Source organism: Mchenga conophoros, linkage group LG13 (genome assembly GCF_057382185.1).
Source record: "Mchenga conophoros isolate Kocher_MC1m ecotype Shallow Benthic linkage group LG13, M_conophoros_male_GT1.1, whole genome shotgun sequence".
In the NCBI taxonomy this organism is placed as follows: Eukaryota; Metazoa; Chordata; class Actinopteri; order Cichliformes; family Cichlidae; genus Mchenga; species Mchenga conophoros.
Window position 1 is genome coordinate 25,058,780 of NC_140538.1, and position 14,553 is coordinate 25,073,332.

The 14,553-nt window shown below is 39.5% G+C and overlaps 1 protein-coding gene across 1 annotated transcript in view; it reads right to left on the reverse strand.

The window, feature by feature from the left end:
- The window catches only part of plpp4 (phospholipid phosphatase 4), a 50,443-nt gene that overhangs the window by 7,413 nt on the left and 28,477 nt on the right, over positions 1-14,553 (reverse strand). Inside the window, exons 3-5 of the mRNA XM_085297422.1 lie at positions 10,847-10,937; positions 7,248-7,311; positions 6,977-7,101 (exon numbers count right to left, since the gene is read on the reverse strand). Of these exons, the coding sequence (XP_085153548.1) occupies positions 6,977-7,101; positions 7,248-7,311; positions 10,847-10,937 (280 nt within the window). The remainder of the gene's footprint in view (positions 1-6,976; positions 7,102-7,247; positions 7,312-10,846; positions 10,938-14,553) is intronic.

The following is a 14,553-nucleotide window of genomic DNA, read 5'->3' on the forward strand; positions in this document are numbered from 1 at the left end:
ACAATGAGGTCGTTATGATGAGATGTTGTTGGAGTTTTTGACCTCTTCCCACAGCCACCCACTCACAGGTAATTTCACTGAGACTGCAGTCTCTAAACGCTGTGCTGAAACACTCTGCAGGTGCCTAGGAGCAGACGGGAGCAAGCAGAAAACTACACTTACAGAGCTAAGCAGAGCCCACACTCTCAAGGAGACTCATTTAGCAATTTGCATACTCTTGCAAAATGAGGTCTGTTTGCAGCATCAATGTGTGCATCCCACGTGAAATAATTAGCTTCCTAATGACTGAACACTGAACAGCTCTCACCTCAAAACAAGAAAGTCCTGGGTTTGAATCCATGAGTCAGCTGGGGCTTTTCTATATGAGGACTATGTTTGAGTTCTGTGGGAGTTCTCTCTGGGTGCACGGTTTTCCTCCCACAGTCCAAACACGTGCACTGGTAATGGTCTAAATTTGCCGTACATAAGAAAATCATCGGATTAGTGATCCTATGGAAGCACTCACAAAAAGAAGAGAACACACATGTCCCAAATCGTACCACTCGAGAGTGGGTTAGAGTTTATAAATTACACACATACACACAGAAACATACGTTACAGTGAAAAATAAAGCCCCGAGTAAGAAAACAATCGTGACTGAGCTACTCGCCATGCAATGCTGAAGAGACCACCCCTTGTTTTAACTGATGTTGTAGAAAAAGCAGCAGTCTAATTATCAGAATTAAAGGTTTTGTGATGGAGCCATTAATCTTTGCCCTGGCACAGGGTCATTAGTTAACTGCTACAGCAGGCCAAACAGCACCCAGCCTCACCCATCAGATGCCCATTTGTCACTCACTCCACAATCTGGCCCAGAATACTAAGACCAGCAGGACACATGTGCAGCCAGGAGAGAGAGAGAGAAAGCGAGGAAATCCAATGGGGGTAGAAGGAAGAGGCAGAAAGTTCAGCCGTTCCAACAGCTGCCTGTCTTGCTTTCAGGTGATGACTTGGATCCATTAACAATTCTGAATTTTACACTGGACAATTTACACCAGCATAGTGGACAGTTGGTTTAGGCTAATATAAGATTTATTGCTATGTTATTCAATGTTACTTGCATGGGAAGTTATGGAGATATTGTAGTTTTCCTTCATTGCATCCTTATTCAGAATACTTTCCCATATTACATTTTTCTGCGTTTTTTTGTTTGTTTTTTTGCTCTTTTTGTTTTTGCTGGATTGCTCACAATGTATCTTCTTCTTGCTAGCCAGCCAATTTACCCATCAGATGTTAGCAAAAGTTGGATCCTGCTTGAAAAGTAGACTGGGGTAAACTGGGAGCCCAATTAATGCGAGGAAAGATGCAAACACTACAAAGATAATGAAGCTTTGGGTGATATAAAGCAGATTTAAGAGGCTCCCAGAGGAAATTCACACCTGCCCAATATTAACAATGCATTGCACAGAGAGGCTTAGTGGACCCCAAGCTTTAAATTGTGCCAGTATTTGCTATACCTTGTTCTGTATGCAATAACACACTGGACATTGTCAGCATTACCAAAAATGCATTACTTTTGAGCTTTCTAGCTCACTTGAGTTCCTCTGCTCAGAGGTTATGAACAAGCCATCCCCAGCCTAAGCGTTCCTCACTGCCCATCAATCTCACTTCTGGGCAACCTCACCACATTTCCCATCACAGCTCACACCATTTATTTTAATAGCTCTTACTATAGCTAAGACAATTACATTACTCACTGTGAAAGACAGAACCAAATTATCAATAAACCATAGAGTCGGACATTGAAATGTTCAGTCAGCATGGTCTAACTCATATTAGTTCAACAAGACTTTCAATATTATCTTTTCAATTTCTGGAGAGCAGATCACACATCATTTTTGTATTAGTAACAGCAGTAATGTAACACTTCAAAAAGGGTATCATATTGCACAAAGTCATCTTCACTGTTTGAACATGATAAACGTATACATTACTCTGTGCGTTGTACATGCTTTGATTCTTCTCTTCTAAAATCATGACCCAGCTGGAGCAGCCATCTAGTAAACTGCTCTTTCTTGCTATAATCATTCATTCAGAGTGACAGGCACATATCCATTTATGAGAAGGAGGCTGCACAGGTCACCAAACTCACACAACAACTCTCCCTGATTTGTAGCAATTTGCTGCTATAGTTAAATACCAGAGCTTTTTCGTAATATGTGGATTTCATACATAAAATTCTGCAAATGGCCCATTTTAACTGACGTGCAGTCTATAAATCTGAGCAACTGAAGACAATGTTGAAATACTCCAGACAGAAAATAGGGGAACTGTAGATAGAAACAATATTGTCTAACCTTTATTTTTAGAATTCATTGACAGAAACAACAAATGTGAATAAATTAAATCTAACCTGCTGCAAAGCTGAGCCAAAATCGTCTTTTTTATTGCCATAGTACACACAAAGTTTATGTTTGTAGACACAGTAAGTCAACATCTTGAGGATTGCTCTAATAGAAATGCTTTTTCGGCATGAATAATACAATAAGTATGTGCTCTGCCCGGGCTACGTGTAAAGAAGTGCGCAAATACATTTTGTAGATGTAAAATTTGCATATATGACCAAGCTGGGTTATACTTAATTTAATAATGACTGGGATGTTATTGTCTTGTTCAGAAGTGGCAGGAGTCCCTAAGAGGACAGAGGGAAGAGGCCAAGGATGGGGGGGAAACATCATGTTAATGAATCTGTCTCATTCATTTCAAAAGCTTTGAAAAAGTTATTCCCCTGAGACTAAACAGAGATGCCTAATGAGAGTAATGAGTACAGGGTGATTGCCTTTTTTCATCTTCAAACAAACACAAGGTTTGCGCAGAAGTTTCAAGTGAAGAAGGACCAACATTGCACTTTTTCACTTTTTTTAAAGATGGAAATGATGCAAGAAGGTTTTTCTTTTTGGTAAACGTGTTAGAAACTGCATCCACTGGTGCATCCAAAGGAACCGCTCAGCCACATAAATGGAGCTAGCTTGCACAGTCTGCAAGCTAGTTCAGGCAGACTGCTCAAGCTGGACTGCGTCATACACATGCCTTACTCTCCTCGCCTCATACACCAAACTAAGACCTCGAATTTGTTTAGACACCAACATTTCCCATTTCTTTCACTAACATGTGCTGCTCTGTATCGCTGCCTGCTGTTCAGCCCCTCCGTCGCCCCAGCAACCACCTATAGGTTTGAGCCTACAGGCATTTATTTTTTAAATTTGCTTTTTGATTTTTAATTGTAGCTGCATCTTTTTAGAGATGTGGTGCAGCAGAAAAGGCAATAGCAGAGCTGCATGATAAATTGAAATAATGAGATAGAATTTGCTAACTAGGCGTTTTTCTTTAGGCTCTCAAAAGATTTGCACAATTATTTCTTATACAAGAAACGCTCCTGTACCTACTTTGGATTTTGACTGAAGCATTTCAACAGCGGGACAGGTTGCCATGTGATTTGATAGACATTTTTCCCGCAGGTAATTACTTTACGTTTTTATTCAAGTCTATCTATCTATTAAGTTAAAATGTTCAGGACTTTGGTCTGTATAAAAAAGCTGACATTAAACTCAGTTGTAGTTCTGGCAGGACAGGGAGTCAAGCTCAGCCAGCAATCTCGGCTTCTTGGCTCTCTGTATCTATTAGCTTGCCATTTCTCCACTGTATTTGGTAGGATGAGCCAGAGACATTGATTACAGTATGTCTGCACTTGGGAGTAAGACTTAATATTATCTTGACTTTCCACATGCATTTATATGTATAACCTGAGGGAGGAGATCATTTTAAACCTTATTTTCTGGCAGTTGCTTCTTTTACCAGATTTATGTCAATTTTTACATCCCTGTGACTCCTGACACTGAACGTATGGCATTCTACCTGTTGATTATTATTAGGTAAAAGTAACTGCCCTGGGATGTAACCAAGATCACTGCCAATCTGCAAGTCTAACTTTCACAAAGATTTTTATCTTTGTTAGAATTAACACAGCAAATGTGCTAATATTAGTATGAGCTCAGAGCAATGCTGAAGTTCAGTCTGAAAGATCTCAGTGGCTGCGGCTGAGCCATTACACCAAACTTATCTACATTCTAGCTTTAAACACTTAACTCATTACTTATTTATGTGTTACTTTATAATATGAATTTCCATCAACACCACACTCCAAACTCATATTATTATGCTTCCAATCTCCCAGCCTTCCTCACTCTCTTCTTGCTGTTTTGACTTTTGACCCCAGCAGGAACAAGTGGGACACAACCCTGACTCTCACAGAAGTAATGCATATTAATTAACCACTTGAGCATGGAGACTGTTTCATCCATTAACATACAAAAGCTCAACAGAACCTCCTTATTAGCGCTGTATAATTGCTCCTTCACTCTGCACTGAACTGTGTCTGACTGCGTTATAGCAGAAATAAGAGGACACGCTGCTGCAGCAGCCTAATTCTCCCTAGACATTCAACTAATATGATGGACATGGCAAGCTAAGGCTAATTTAATATAGATAGTTGTGCATAAGTGAAAGAAGCAGGAGCTGGAGATGTGATTAGCTCCATCTCTCAGGATTCATTTAGGAATCGGAGAGACTGTAGATGGTAAGATGGCAGATGGGTTTCAAAAGTGTTTATTAATTGATCATATCTAATGGCTTAATATTCACAAGGGGAGAGTGGTGAGATGAATATGAATATGAAGTAGACAATTAGAGCTAATGCTTTAGGGCCCGGTTGCTTTATCGCTGTGGATATTGGTGCAGCGAATTCAGGGGAGTTGCTATTTATCTGTTTGTTTTTCTTTTTTCTGGAACCTGTCTCCTCCAATTTATGTTATTCTTTTACTTTGCTATGAGGCGAAGAAAAAGAAATCTAATCAGGGGCAACGTGAGCAGCTTTAACAACTTTCAAATGCAATAATAATAGTCTGAGTGTTTAAAAAATAGCTGTCGACAAACAGTGGAATCTGATATATATGTATATCTTTGTTCTGGCTATTCTTGATGGATTTCGTTTGCATTTTACCGTGCGTCCTTTAATGACACAAGCTGCATATCTGTGACCTCATTTCTGAGTCTGTGAGTGCAAAACTGTTTATTTTTCCCCTATAGTCTGAGTGTATGTCTTCACACAAGCCAGAGCTGATTTTGTGAGACATCCAGATGCCATTTTAAACAAGGCTCCATTCACTCTCGTCTTCTCTTTGGCCCTATTCTTCTGTCCCACGCCACATTTGTCTGAGTAAAAGCTCTGTAACTTATTCGTGGTCCAACAAGCAATGTCTGGTGAAAAGGGACAGAGACGGGAAATTGGATTTCTTCTGCTCTCTAGATGTGCTAGTGTATGGGCGCTCCCTATGTCCCCAGTCGCACTGTTCTCTCAATCACTTTCTTACTCACTGTGCAACAACATAAGGCTATTAGAGCTGTCGCATAGATGAATGTAATCCATGCTCAGTGCTGCAGTGAATTACAGAGCATCGTCCCTCTTTGCCATGTCTAATGGGACAAAGCCAACACTTCAAAGCCTTTCTTTAAAGCAGGTGTTTGAGAGGTTGTAAGCATTAGACTTTAGCATTATTACTATAAATATGTATTTCAAATAAATCTGGGCTGTGAAATTACATCATTGAATTCACATGGTCTTGGCATGTAACACACAAAAGCCCAGTGATCTCATGTTTGATTAGGAGCCTGCTGTAAACATTCACACTGACAGCAGGATGACAATTAAACAAATTTCCCAAGCATTTCAGAAGCAGAGCGTTTCTTGTACATATGCCCAATATACCTCAATAATAATTCGAATAATTCTCATTTGGTTTCATTAGAATCTTTAAAAAAAAAGAAGAAGAGGTGTTTAAGATGCATCATGCATTTTCAGCTCTTTTCACTACTGTGACAAATAACTGTTTCGGTAGGATGCAACAATTTGCTTATTTGCACATTCCTGCAGTACAAATGATTACTGCGTAATTACCTTGTCAACTCTGAATGAGGATGTAGAGTAGAAATGTAATGAAAATGCAGAAGCAAGCAAAACAAAATACATTTCATGCATGTCACAGCGGTAGCAAAGCACACAAAGATGCTTTCTTTAATTTCGCAAAACAGATATTGTGATGTGCAAAAGTCTTGAGCCACCCCTTGTTTCTTCCAAGCAGCCAGACTTTCTTGCAATTTTTTATATCTTGAGTAATAGTTCTCCAGGCTCCTGCCACTTAACACTGACGTATGACTCATTCAAACATGAAAAAGGCACCTAACTCAAGGGAGGAACCAGTGCTGTGTCACATAACAGACAACTTAGCAAAGAACCCGTTTTAAATTCCATCTTTAGGCACTTTTAAATGAGGAGAAACACCGGAACAAAACACCGTAAAAAAATAAAAACCCAAAACACCAAAGCCATGCGGTCACATTTTTGTTCAGTGCTGGCAAGACCATTAATAGATCTTTGCAAAGATGTATCTTCTTGATTAAAGCCTTTACATCCCAGATGCACCACGCTATGCCAAGAGTTTATTCAGCATCTGTGTGGCCTCCAGCAAATGTTCCATGGATACCGCTTAACATTCGTCTGCTGGACAACAGGAAAACATTTGAATTATTTAACATACTGCTGAAGTGAAAACAGCTTGGAGGATAAGATTTTGTGTGTCCTAAGCCGGAATGCACAGCTGAGCACAGCAGGATGTCAGATCAAACGGTGGGTGTGCATTCAACTCTTACTTAGGGTGCGCAAATTGAATGAAACTGATTGCTACATGTTGTAATTACCATGAAAGAGAGAGAGCAACAAGATACACCTCATACATACAGCAGCCAGTCAGTCATAGATTTGGTTTCTACTTGGTGAAATGTTGCTCAGAGCACCATGCCGTTTTAATGAGTGTCTGATATCTTCTGGCATTGTGTTGCAACTTCTGGTGGTGATTTATGTCAATCGCCTTGTGATACTCACAGGAGGAATGACTGCTGGGGAAGCTCTTGCGCCCCTCGGAGACTACCGCCGGCTCCCCAGTGCAAAGCATCTTTGCATTCATTTGCCCATCTGGGAAACAACGCTGTAAGTAGTCTGGCCTCGGTCTGAAAATCAAACAATACCATCGACGGGAAGAATTTCATTTTACTTGTCAAGAGTGAAAAAGGGATCTCATGTGGCAAGGGCCAAGAGCCTAACATTTAGCATTACTGACACTGCCTTTAAAAAAACATGGGCTTGTTTAACGTACCTGCCAACAATCAACTTGATAGTATTTGTGAAGACTCCGTTTAGAGCAAGAGCCAGGGATACAGCTGGAGGAAGAGAGACACATAACTGAACATTTTACAGTGTTGGGGTACTAAGACTGACATTTTTCAGCATCTGTAGGACTAATTGAAACCATCACGCTGCAGTAAATCATTCATTCTGTCAGTGTGACAAAGATTCGGGCAGGTTTACTTCTCCTCTGATATAATATAGCAATAAAACATCGATGGGAATTTCCCTTGCAGGTGGACACATGGTTGTTAGGGTCGTGTGTGAGCAGCAACAGTAGCGAGTAGGACTGACAAATGTATGCTTAGCTACCCTGTGAGACTCGTGGTGCTTTGAGCTACCATAAATGCCCCATCTCGCTTTTGTTTTAGGAGTGTGGGTAAATTGCCGTGGACCAAATACAACAGATGTCTGTCAGATCAAATCCAGCAATAAGCTTTCTCATCTCACAGTAGTGATAAAATTTTAGGTTCAGTCAAGGCTCGGGGCATAGGGTGTCTTGTTCGATCATCTCAGGATTACATCTTTGTCTCTTTTGCAGATGAAGTGGTCATGACAGCTTCATGAAGCAGCAACATTCAGATTTATGCAGCCGGGTGTTAGAATAAGAATGAGGACCTCAAACTGAAGCCGTGGCTATCAACTGGGTCGGCAATGAGTTTGCGAGATAGCCTTAAATAGAGCCACTGCTCTTCCACCAATACAATGAGACACGTGCCTTGCTTTTGAGCATGTCTATTCTATAGATGGACATCTAGCAGGTGAGAAGTTGGCTGAGAAAAGCTTCGACAAAGACTTAGAAAAGCTGGAAAACATGGGCAAGGGTAAGCCCTATTGCACACCAACAAAACTTAGGTAAGCAGTAAAAAATAGATCATTTGAATATAATGTCTAAGTTTAGTAACAGTATTAGTACTAAATACAAAGGGTGAGATTGATGTGTTACTTGTTAGATTTGAAAATGTGATAAAAGTGAAGAAAGAATCCTCACAGAAAAACTGACATAAGCGCATCCTTTTAGAGCCTAGTCTGACTGTGAAGCAATTCCTGCTTTATTAAACATCCATGATGGGGAACAGGAAAACTCCAATAGGTTGACAGGTAGGTGTTATACTGCAAATGTATGTTCATTTAATTAGCTGTAAAGAAAACCACCGGGACTCATCATTAGTACCCTGACCTCATAGGTTCATCCCAGTAGTCCGCAGTGGAAATGAGTCCATTCACCCTACCACCAAAACACACATGAATTATCTTCCTGAGTGGCTAACAGGAGCACAGATTCAGTATTATTTCACAGCTGGATAATTTGGGCAAACCAGTGCAGATCAAATGAAATCCCAGAATGAGGCACATACCGTCTCGGCAGGGACGTTAAATTGCAGCGCGTTTCCCTCATCCTTTGTCAGATCTCTGTCAGGATAAAACTATTGCTCCACTCCAACTCCCTAACATGTTAGGAAATCCTTTTTGGTGCTTGCTGACGGTCATTATTGCACTAATGATTTTTTTGCTGACCTATAGCCAAACGTAACGCTGACACAGTTTGACAGTTTGTGTTTTGCGCTTAATGCCCATTTAACTCCTGCTACACAATAAGCAGATTTCTGCTGATGAAAGTGGTTGCTATAAATATAATGTGCATCTAGTGCGGTGGACTGCCATATGGCACGCATGTATATTCCCACCCTGCAACTCTGTCCTTCCAGTTCGGCCAAAATTCACCTCACATCCACTAATTAATCTTGAAGGGTCCGAGAGGAGCCTGCATGATTAGCCATTTTTTAGCCCACCATGAGGGATCCTAATATATTCATCCCCCTAATATAGTATTCATCCAGCACCAGTCCCTATGCCAAATAGGTCTACTTACATTTGGATTGGGGCTATGCCTCTGCAAACCAAATCTGGTCGCATTCATATGCATATACCCTAGAGTTTGCCCCAATGATTACTCTAAGGCACAGTTTCAGGAAATTAGTAGCCTCATGAATAAAGATAGGACTGCGGCCGTTACATTAGCAAAGACCCTCTCTTTCAGCTCTTACAGAAAAACAAGGTGATTTGTGGGATTTGACGAAATCACCGATTGTTTAAATCGATTGTCATATCCTTAATATATTGCTACCCTCTAAATCTTCTCTCTTTTTAACAGCACAGGTGTTCAAACATAGAGCCTCGTTTTTTATATAGTACTTTCATAACTAGATGCTGATGCTTTGACACATGAGCGTAAACACAAATGCATTCTTGTACTCTGCTGGAAGATTGATCCCCATACACACAGTAAAAAACATAAGTAAATAAGAACGTCACTATATGTGTGGTATGGGATCTCACACTCAGATGCTGAGCAATATTATTCATTCTTTGTCACCAAAAACACACATAAAGAAATCATTACAGGATCATCTGCCGTTCTCCGAGAGTCGTATATAATATAATCAAACTTCCAAGATGGCATCGTTGTATCCTCACTGAGATAATCACGTAATTAAGCAGCATGACTTTGGGAATGATAAAGGATTATTAGACAACTCTAAAAAGAAAAACAATCCTTTTCACTCCAAAGAAAATGAGGCAAAGAGGCAGTGTGTTAGTAGATTGCACTGTATCAAACATTAAAACCCAGTACATTAGAAAAACTAATTTCCATTGGTACTCGGGAAATCTAACTCAAAACCCACAAATTATGAAAGTTCAATTAAATCTGTCTGAAAATTTGATTTATAGATTCAGAGTTAGAGGACCCTCAGGGACTGCTTGAAACCCCATAAATTAGCAAGAATATGAGGACAGCTACTTTTCGGTGATTTTAGTTTGGCATGAAAAATAAATTGGTCTGTAGGTAAAGCTACTTTTTAACCACAGACCCAGTTGAACAGCTGCTTTCCTTTTCTTTCTCATTCAGTCTTGCGGAAGAATTGGTTCAAAGCTACTTTCAGTAATGTGATCATGTAGAAACTTGTCAAAATAATGGGCTTCCTTTTAGTCTTTGTTCTTCGGCGTGATGCTGCTTTCTCGTTCAGCTTCTAGGAGTGCCTCTCTGCAGGCAGTAATGGGCCTGTTTAGTTCTACACAACACTGTAATCTCGGGACCGATGCACTGAGCTACGCTCGCTCCCCCCATTCATCTTTGGGAGAATCTTTAATTGGATTTGTGTTAAACTTTCTTAATGCTGTCTGATGTGCCAAAGCCTCTGCAGGCCTCTGGACCCAGTGGAAAATGGCATATCAGTGCGGAGGAAACGCTCAGATGTTGCCTGATAGAACAAACAGCATAAAATTTCAATTGGTAAATACTCGTGGTTGCTGTGATTAAGATCAATTTGTGCAGTACCAGCAAACACAAAGATCTGCACCGTTAAGTAAAACCAGGTCGAACTGTGGAAAGATCAAACGGATTAAAGAAACAGACATTTTTTAATAGTTATTTTACAAGAAATCCAAACCACACAGTATTACACTACATGCAATATAAATGTCAGTTGAAGACTTCTAATGGGCTAGATTACACTGACAATAATCAGCAACAAATTTGTGACATTTCAAACAAATAACTCCACGAACCTAAACAAGCCTCTTTTATCTCTGTCTTGTCCGTCCTCTGAATTATCTTCACCACAAATATCACTGCCAGTGGAGTAAGGAATGAAATTGCCTGTAAGGAAATAAAGACAGTGACAAATATATGGTTATTACTGTGACATTAGAGATGTACTACAGCACTCTATTAGGTCTTTTTTTTTTCTTTTTTTTTTTTGCAGGTTAATTGTGAAATGATTTGTGCCTCTGGGAATGACCCGAGCCCATCTATTATCCAGAGTTAATTTTAACAAGGCAAACTGAGGGGCAAAACAAGCTTCTTTATTGTTCAGTGGTTCTTTGTGCCTGAGCTGAGAGAATTATGCCCTTAGTTTGATATGAGATTGGGGACCTCTCAGCACCTAGGTAATTATTCATGCCCGAGAATCTATTAATTACTCTCTGGACAAATTCTGCATATTTTCTTTTCCTTAAGCAACAGAGGTAGCAAAAAACAAAGGTAGTGTTTTAGTCCCATTATTATAACGCACACATATTCCTTTCCCTGTGAGTCCTGTTCATTAGTTCAGCTGTGTACATCCTGAGTATGTTTGTGTATCGCTGCCAATTATGATCTCACTTTGCACCTCACTATCCCCTCGAAATAGCTCAAACGTGTAATCACACTTTCATTCACACTCATAAGTGAAGCGAGAGTTGCTCTCTGAATTTCAATTTAAACAAGTCACTGTGGGTTTTTTTAACCTTGTAACACGGCAGTCGGTTTGGTGCAAAGTGCACACGTCCTACTAAAGCTGAACAACATAATGCAAAACTTAATGTACAATAAAAGACAAAGTGTACTCTGGACAATGTAACTTATAACTTTAACATACATGAAATATATTATCGTTGCAAATGCAAATGGAGACATATAAAATTTTCTTACAGCATCTTTATTTTGTACATTTTGGCATATTTAGAGTGAAACACACAATAAATCAGGCAAAGCGCGGAAACCTTGTGATTGAAAAGTTGCTACACTATAGTGCCAAAAGCATTCATGGCCCCTTCCTGTTCCTACATACACAAAGCCTATAAAGACATAGCCTGAAAAGACATAAAGACAAAGTCTAAAAAGACATGGTTGAGCTGGTGTGGAAGAACTTGACTGGCCTGCACACAGTCCAGACCTCAGAATACTTCTGAGGTGCCTGCAAGCCAGGTCTTATTGTCCAACATGGTCTTCTGGAAGTTCCCATAAACACACTCCTAAACCTCGTTGAAAGCCTACCCAGAAGAGCTTAAGCTGTTATAGCTGCAAAGGATGGGCTAACATCGTATTAAACCAGGGGCGGGGGAACTCCAGGCCCCGAGGTCAGGTGTTCTGCAGGTTTTAGATGCATCCTTAATCCAACACAGCAGATCTATATGGCTAAATTACCTCCTCAACATGTCTTGAAGTTCTCCAGAGGCCTGGTAATGAACTAATGATTTGATTCAGGTGTGTTGACCCAGGGTGATCTCTAAAACCTGTATTAAACCCTATGGATTAAGAATTGGATGTCACTCAAGGCAAACAAGCAAATAATTTTGGCAGTATAGTACATCATGGGCATGCAATGTTTTTGGGTTCCCAGCCAGATCTACCTCTCACGTATGACATTCAAAAAGATCAAGACTGAAATGTCCAAAGTGCACAGCTGGAGGCTTTTCCATACGTCATTTTAGAATATAAAGATTTTGTTAACTGTTTCTTTTACATTTACTAAGCATACCTTTTAATCAATTAACAGTAAGCCTATTTAATACTTAACAGACACATATCTTGTTCTTTAACTCCTTATATAACAGCATTTTATCGTATTTGCAATACATTTGTAAACTGCAATGTTTATATTTCTTTACATTTACATGTACTTTTGAGATTTGCCCATCTCCTTAGGGCTCATGCAGGATAGCAACTAATTCATAAAACAATTAATATCACTGCCTAGTATTTGGAGCAAATTTCATTTCACTTCATAGAGAGATTATTACTGTAGATAATGTTTTAGAATACTTTATACTCATATTAACTTCTTCAAGGCTTCATCTGGAAATCATGCATAATCAACTATCGGTATTTGCATAAACAGTGCAAAAATGGAAACAGTTGCAATTTTTGTATTTTACTGATTTGTAAAGCTTTTTTTCCACTTCATGGGCAGCTTTTAATTATTAGATAAATTCTCCACACCTTCAGAGCTGTTGTTAGAACAGTGACACTGAATAACTTGAGTTGTGCATAGTTTCCTAGACGACTGTAGGGTGGTGGGAGTGTGGGGTAATTTACAGTCGTGTCATGAGTGAAGATCTTTGCACACTGAAGTTGTGATAATCTATAAATTAAACACAAACCAAAAGAGTGATGATGAGCTTTAAATAATCTTGTTCGTGAATGGTGTTTGGCTGGACATTCAGCTCAGCTGTTGAACTGTAATCGCTTGCTTATGTGAATGTGAGTGTTTTTTCTGCTCGACTGGCGCGTTCTATGACTAATGCATTTTCAAGTGCTTATCACAAATTACCCATCAAATGTTTCACTGATGAGCAATTTAAAGCTCGGCTTTTATTTATTTTCCATTTGAGAAAATCTGCTTCTGCTTTAGCCGTTTTATGTTAAGCACTAACTTTTCTGTCACAAAAGCTTCTAAACATCAAGAAGAGCTGCCAAGATAAGCTCAAGTGGATCAGTTGTTGATGTTTAATGGGCTGTATTCAGGCACTTGGGGTAAAGGTGTTGGGTTTTGCATTGCGTAAGCTGACAGTTGTCTCGAATTGACAGACAGTTAGAACTTACCACCTACTACGCAGCTGTTTCTGCACATAATAATTTGATTGTTGACTGATGTGTGTCAAGCAGCACAGGATGGAGTGGAGCACCAGTCACTCAAACGCTGACATTTCAACAGGTACGCTACATGAGCAATAGGCATCCAAAGGTTTGCCTGCTGAGATGGTTTGATTAAACAGTCAGAACCTTCTAAAAGGTCTTCTAACAAGGAATAATGTAGATAAGCTTGTCCTGCTGTGAACGATTACATACACATGTAACCGATCTGAGAATGTTATGCTAAAATAAGTAATTTCTTGATTGCAATATTAAGAAATATCAAAGAGATAATTGTAAATATCTGTAGCTTAAATACCATTTCTGCCACAGGACAGTGTAACAGCATGCAAAGCCTGTTATAACATAGTAGTGGTCCTGCTCTCTTGCCACGAGATATCTGACTGTTAAAGCTCTAAAAGATAGTTTGATCAATCTTTGGAAACCATTTACTGTATGATGTTGCATGGTAGAATGCAATCACTGTTAAAACTCAGTTTTGGGGACTGAGTCGTGAAATATCACCTTTAAAAAGCAGGTCTGCTTGACATCTCATTTCCTGAGAGTGCAGATTGTTCAGGTTTTAAGGTTCAACAGATCTTGTTTTATATTTCATTTCACTGCAACTTCAAATTCAAACACTTTGAGGGACACATAATTCACATTTATACACTCATACATAAATTTATGCATTTATTTATTTTATATAAAGGGCTTAAAGCTGTTTTGTGTTGTCCTGTTTTACTATAATCACTCTTTCAAGTGGTATCATTAGAGGTAGAAAACAATGATTCACTCAGGGATTTGAGCATTGTTGGTTAAGTGTACTGAAGCCAGTGATTGTTGCTGTTAACTGAGGTCAAAATTGGCAGACCCTCCA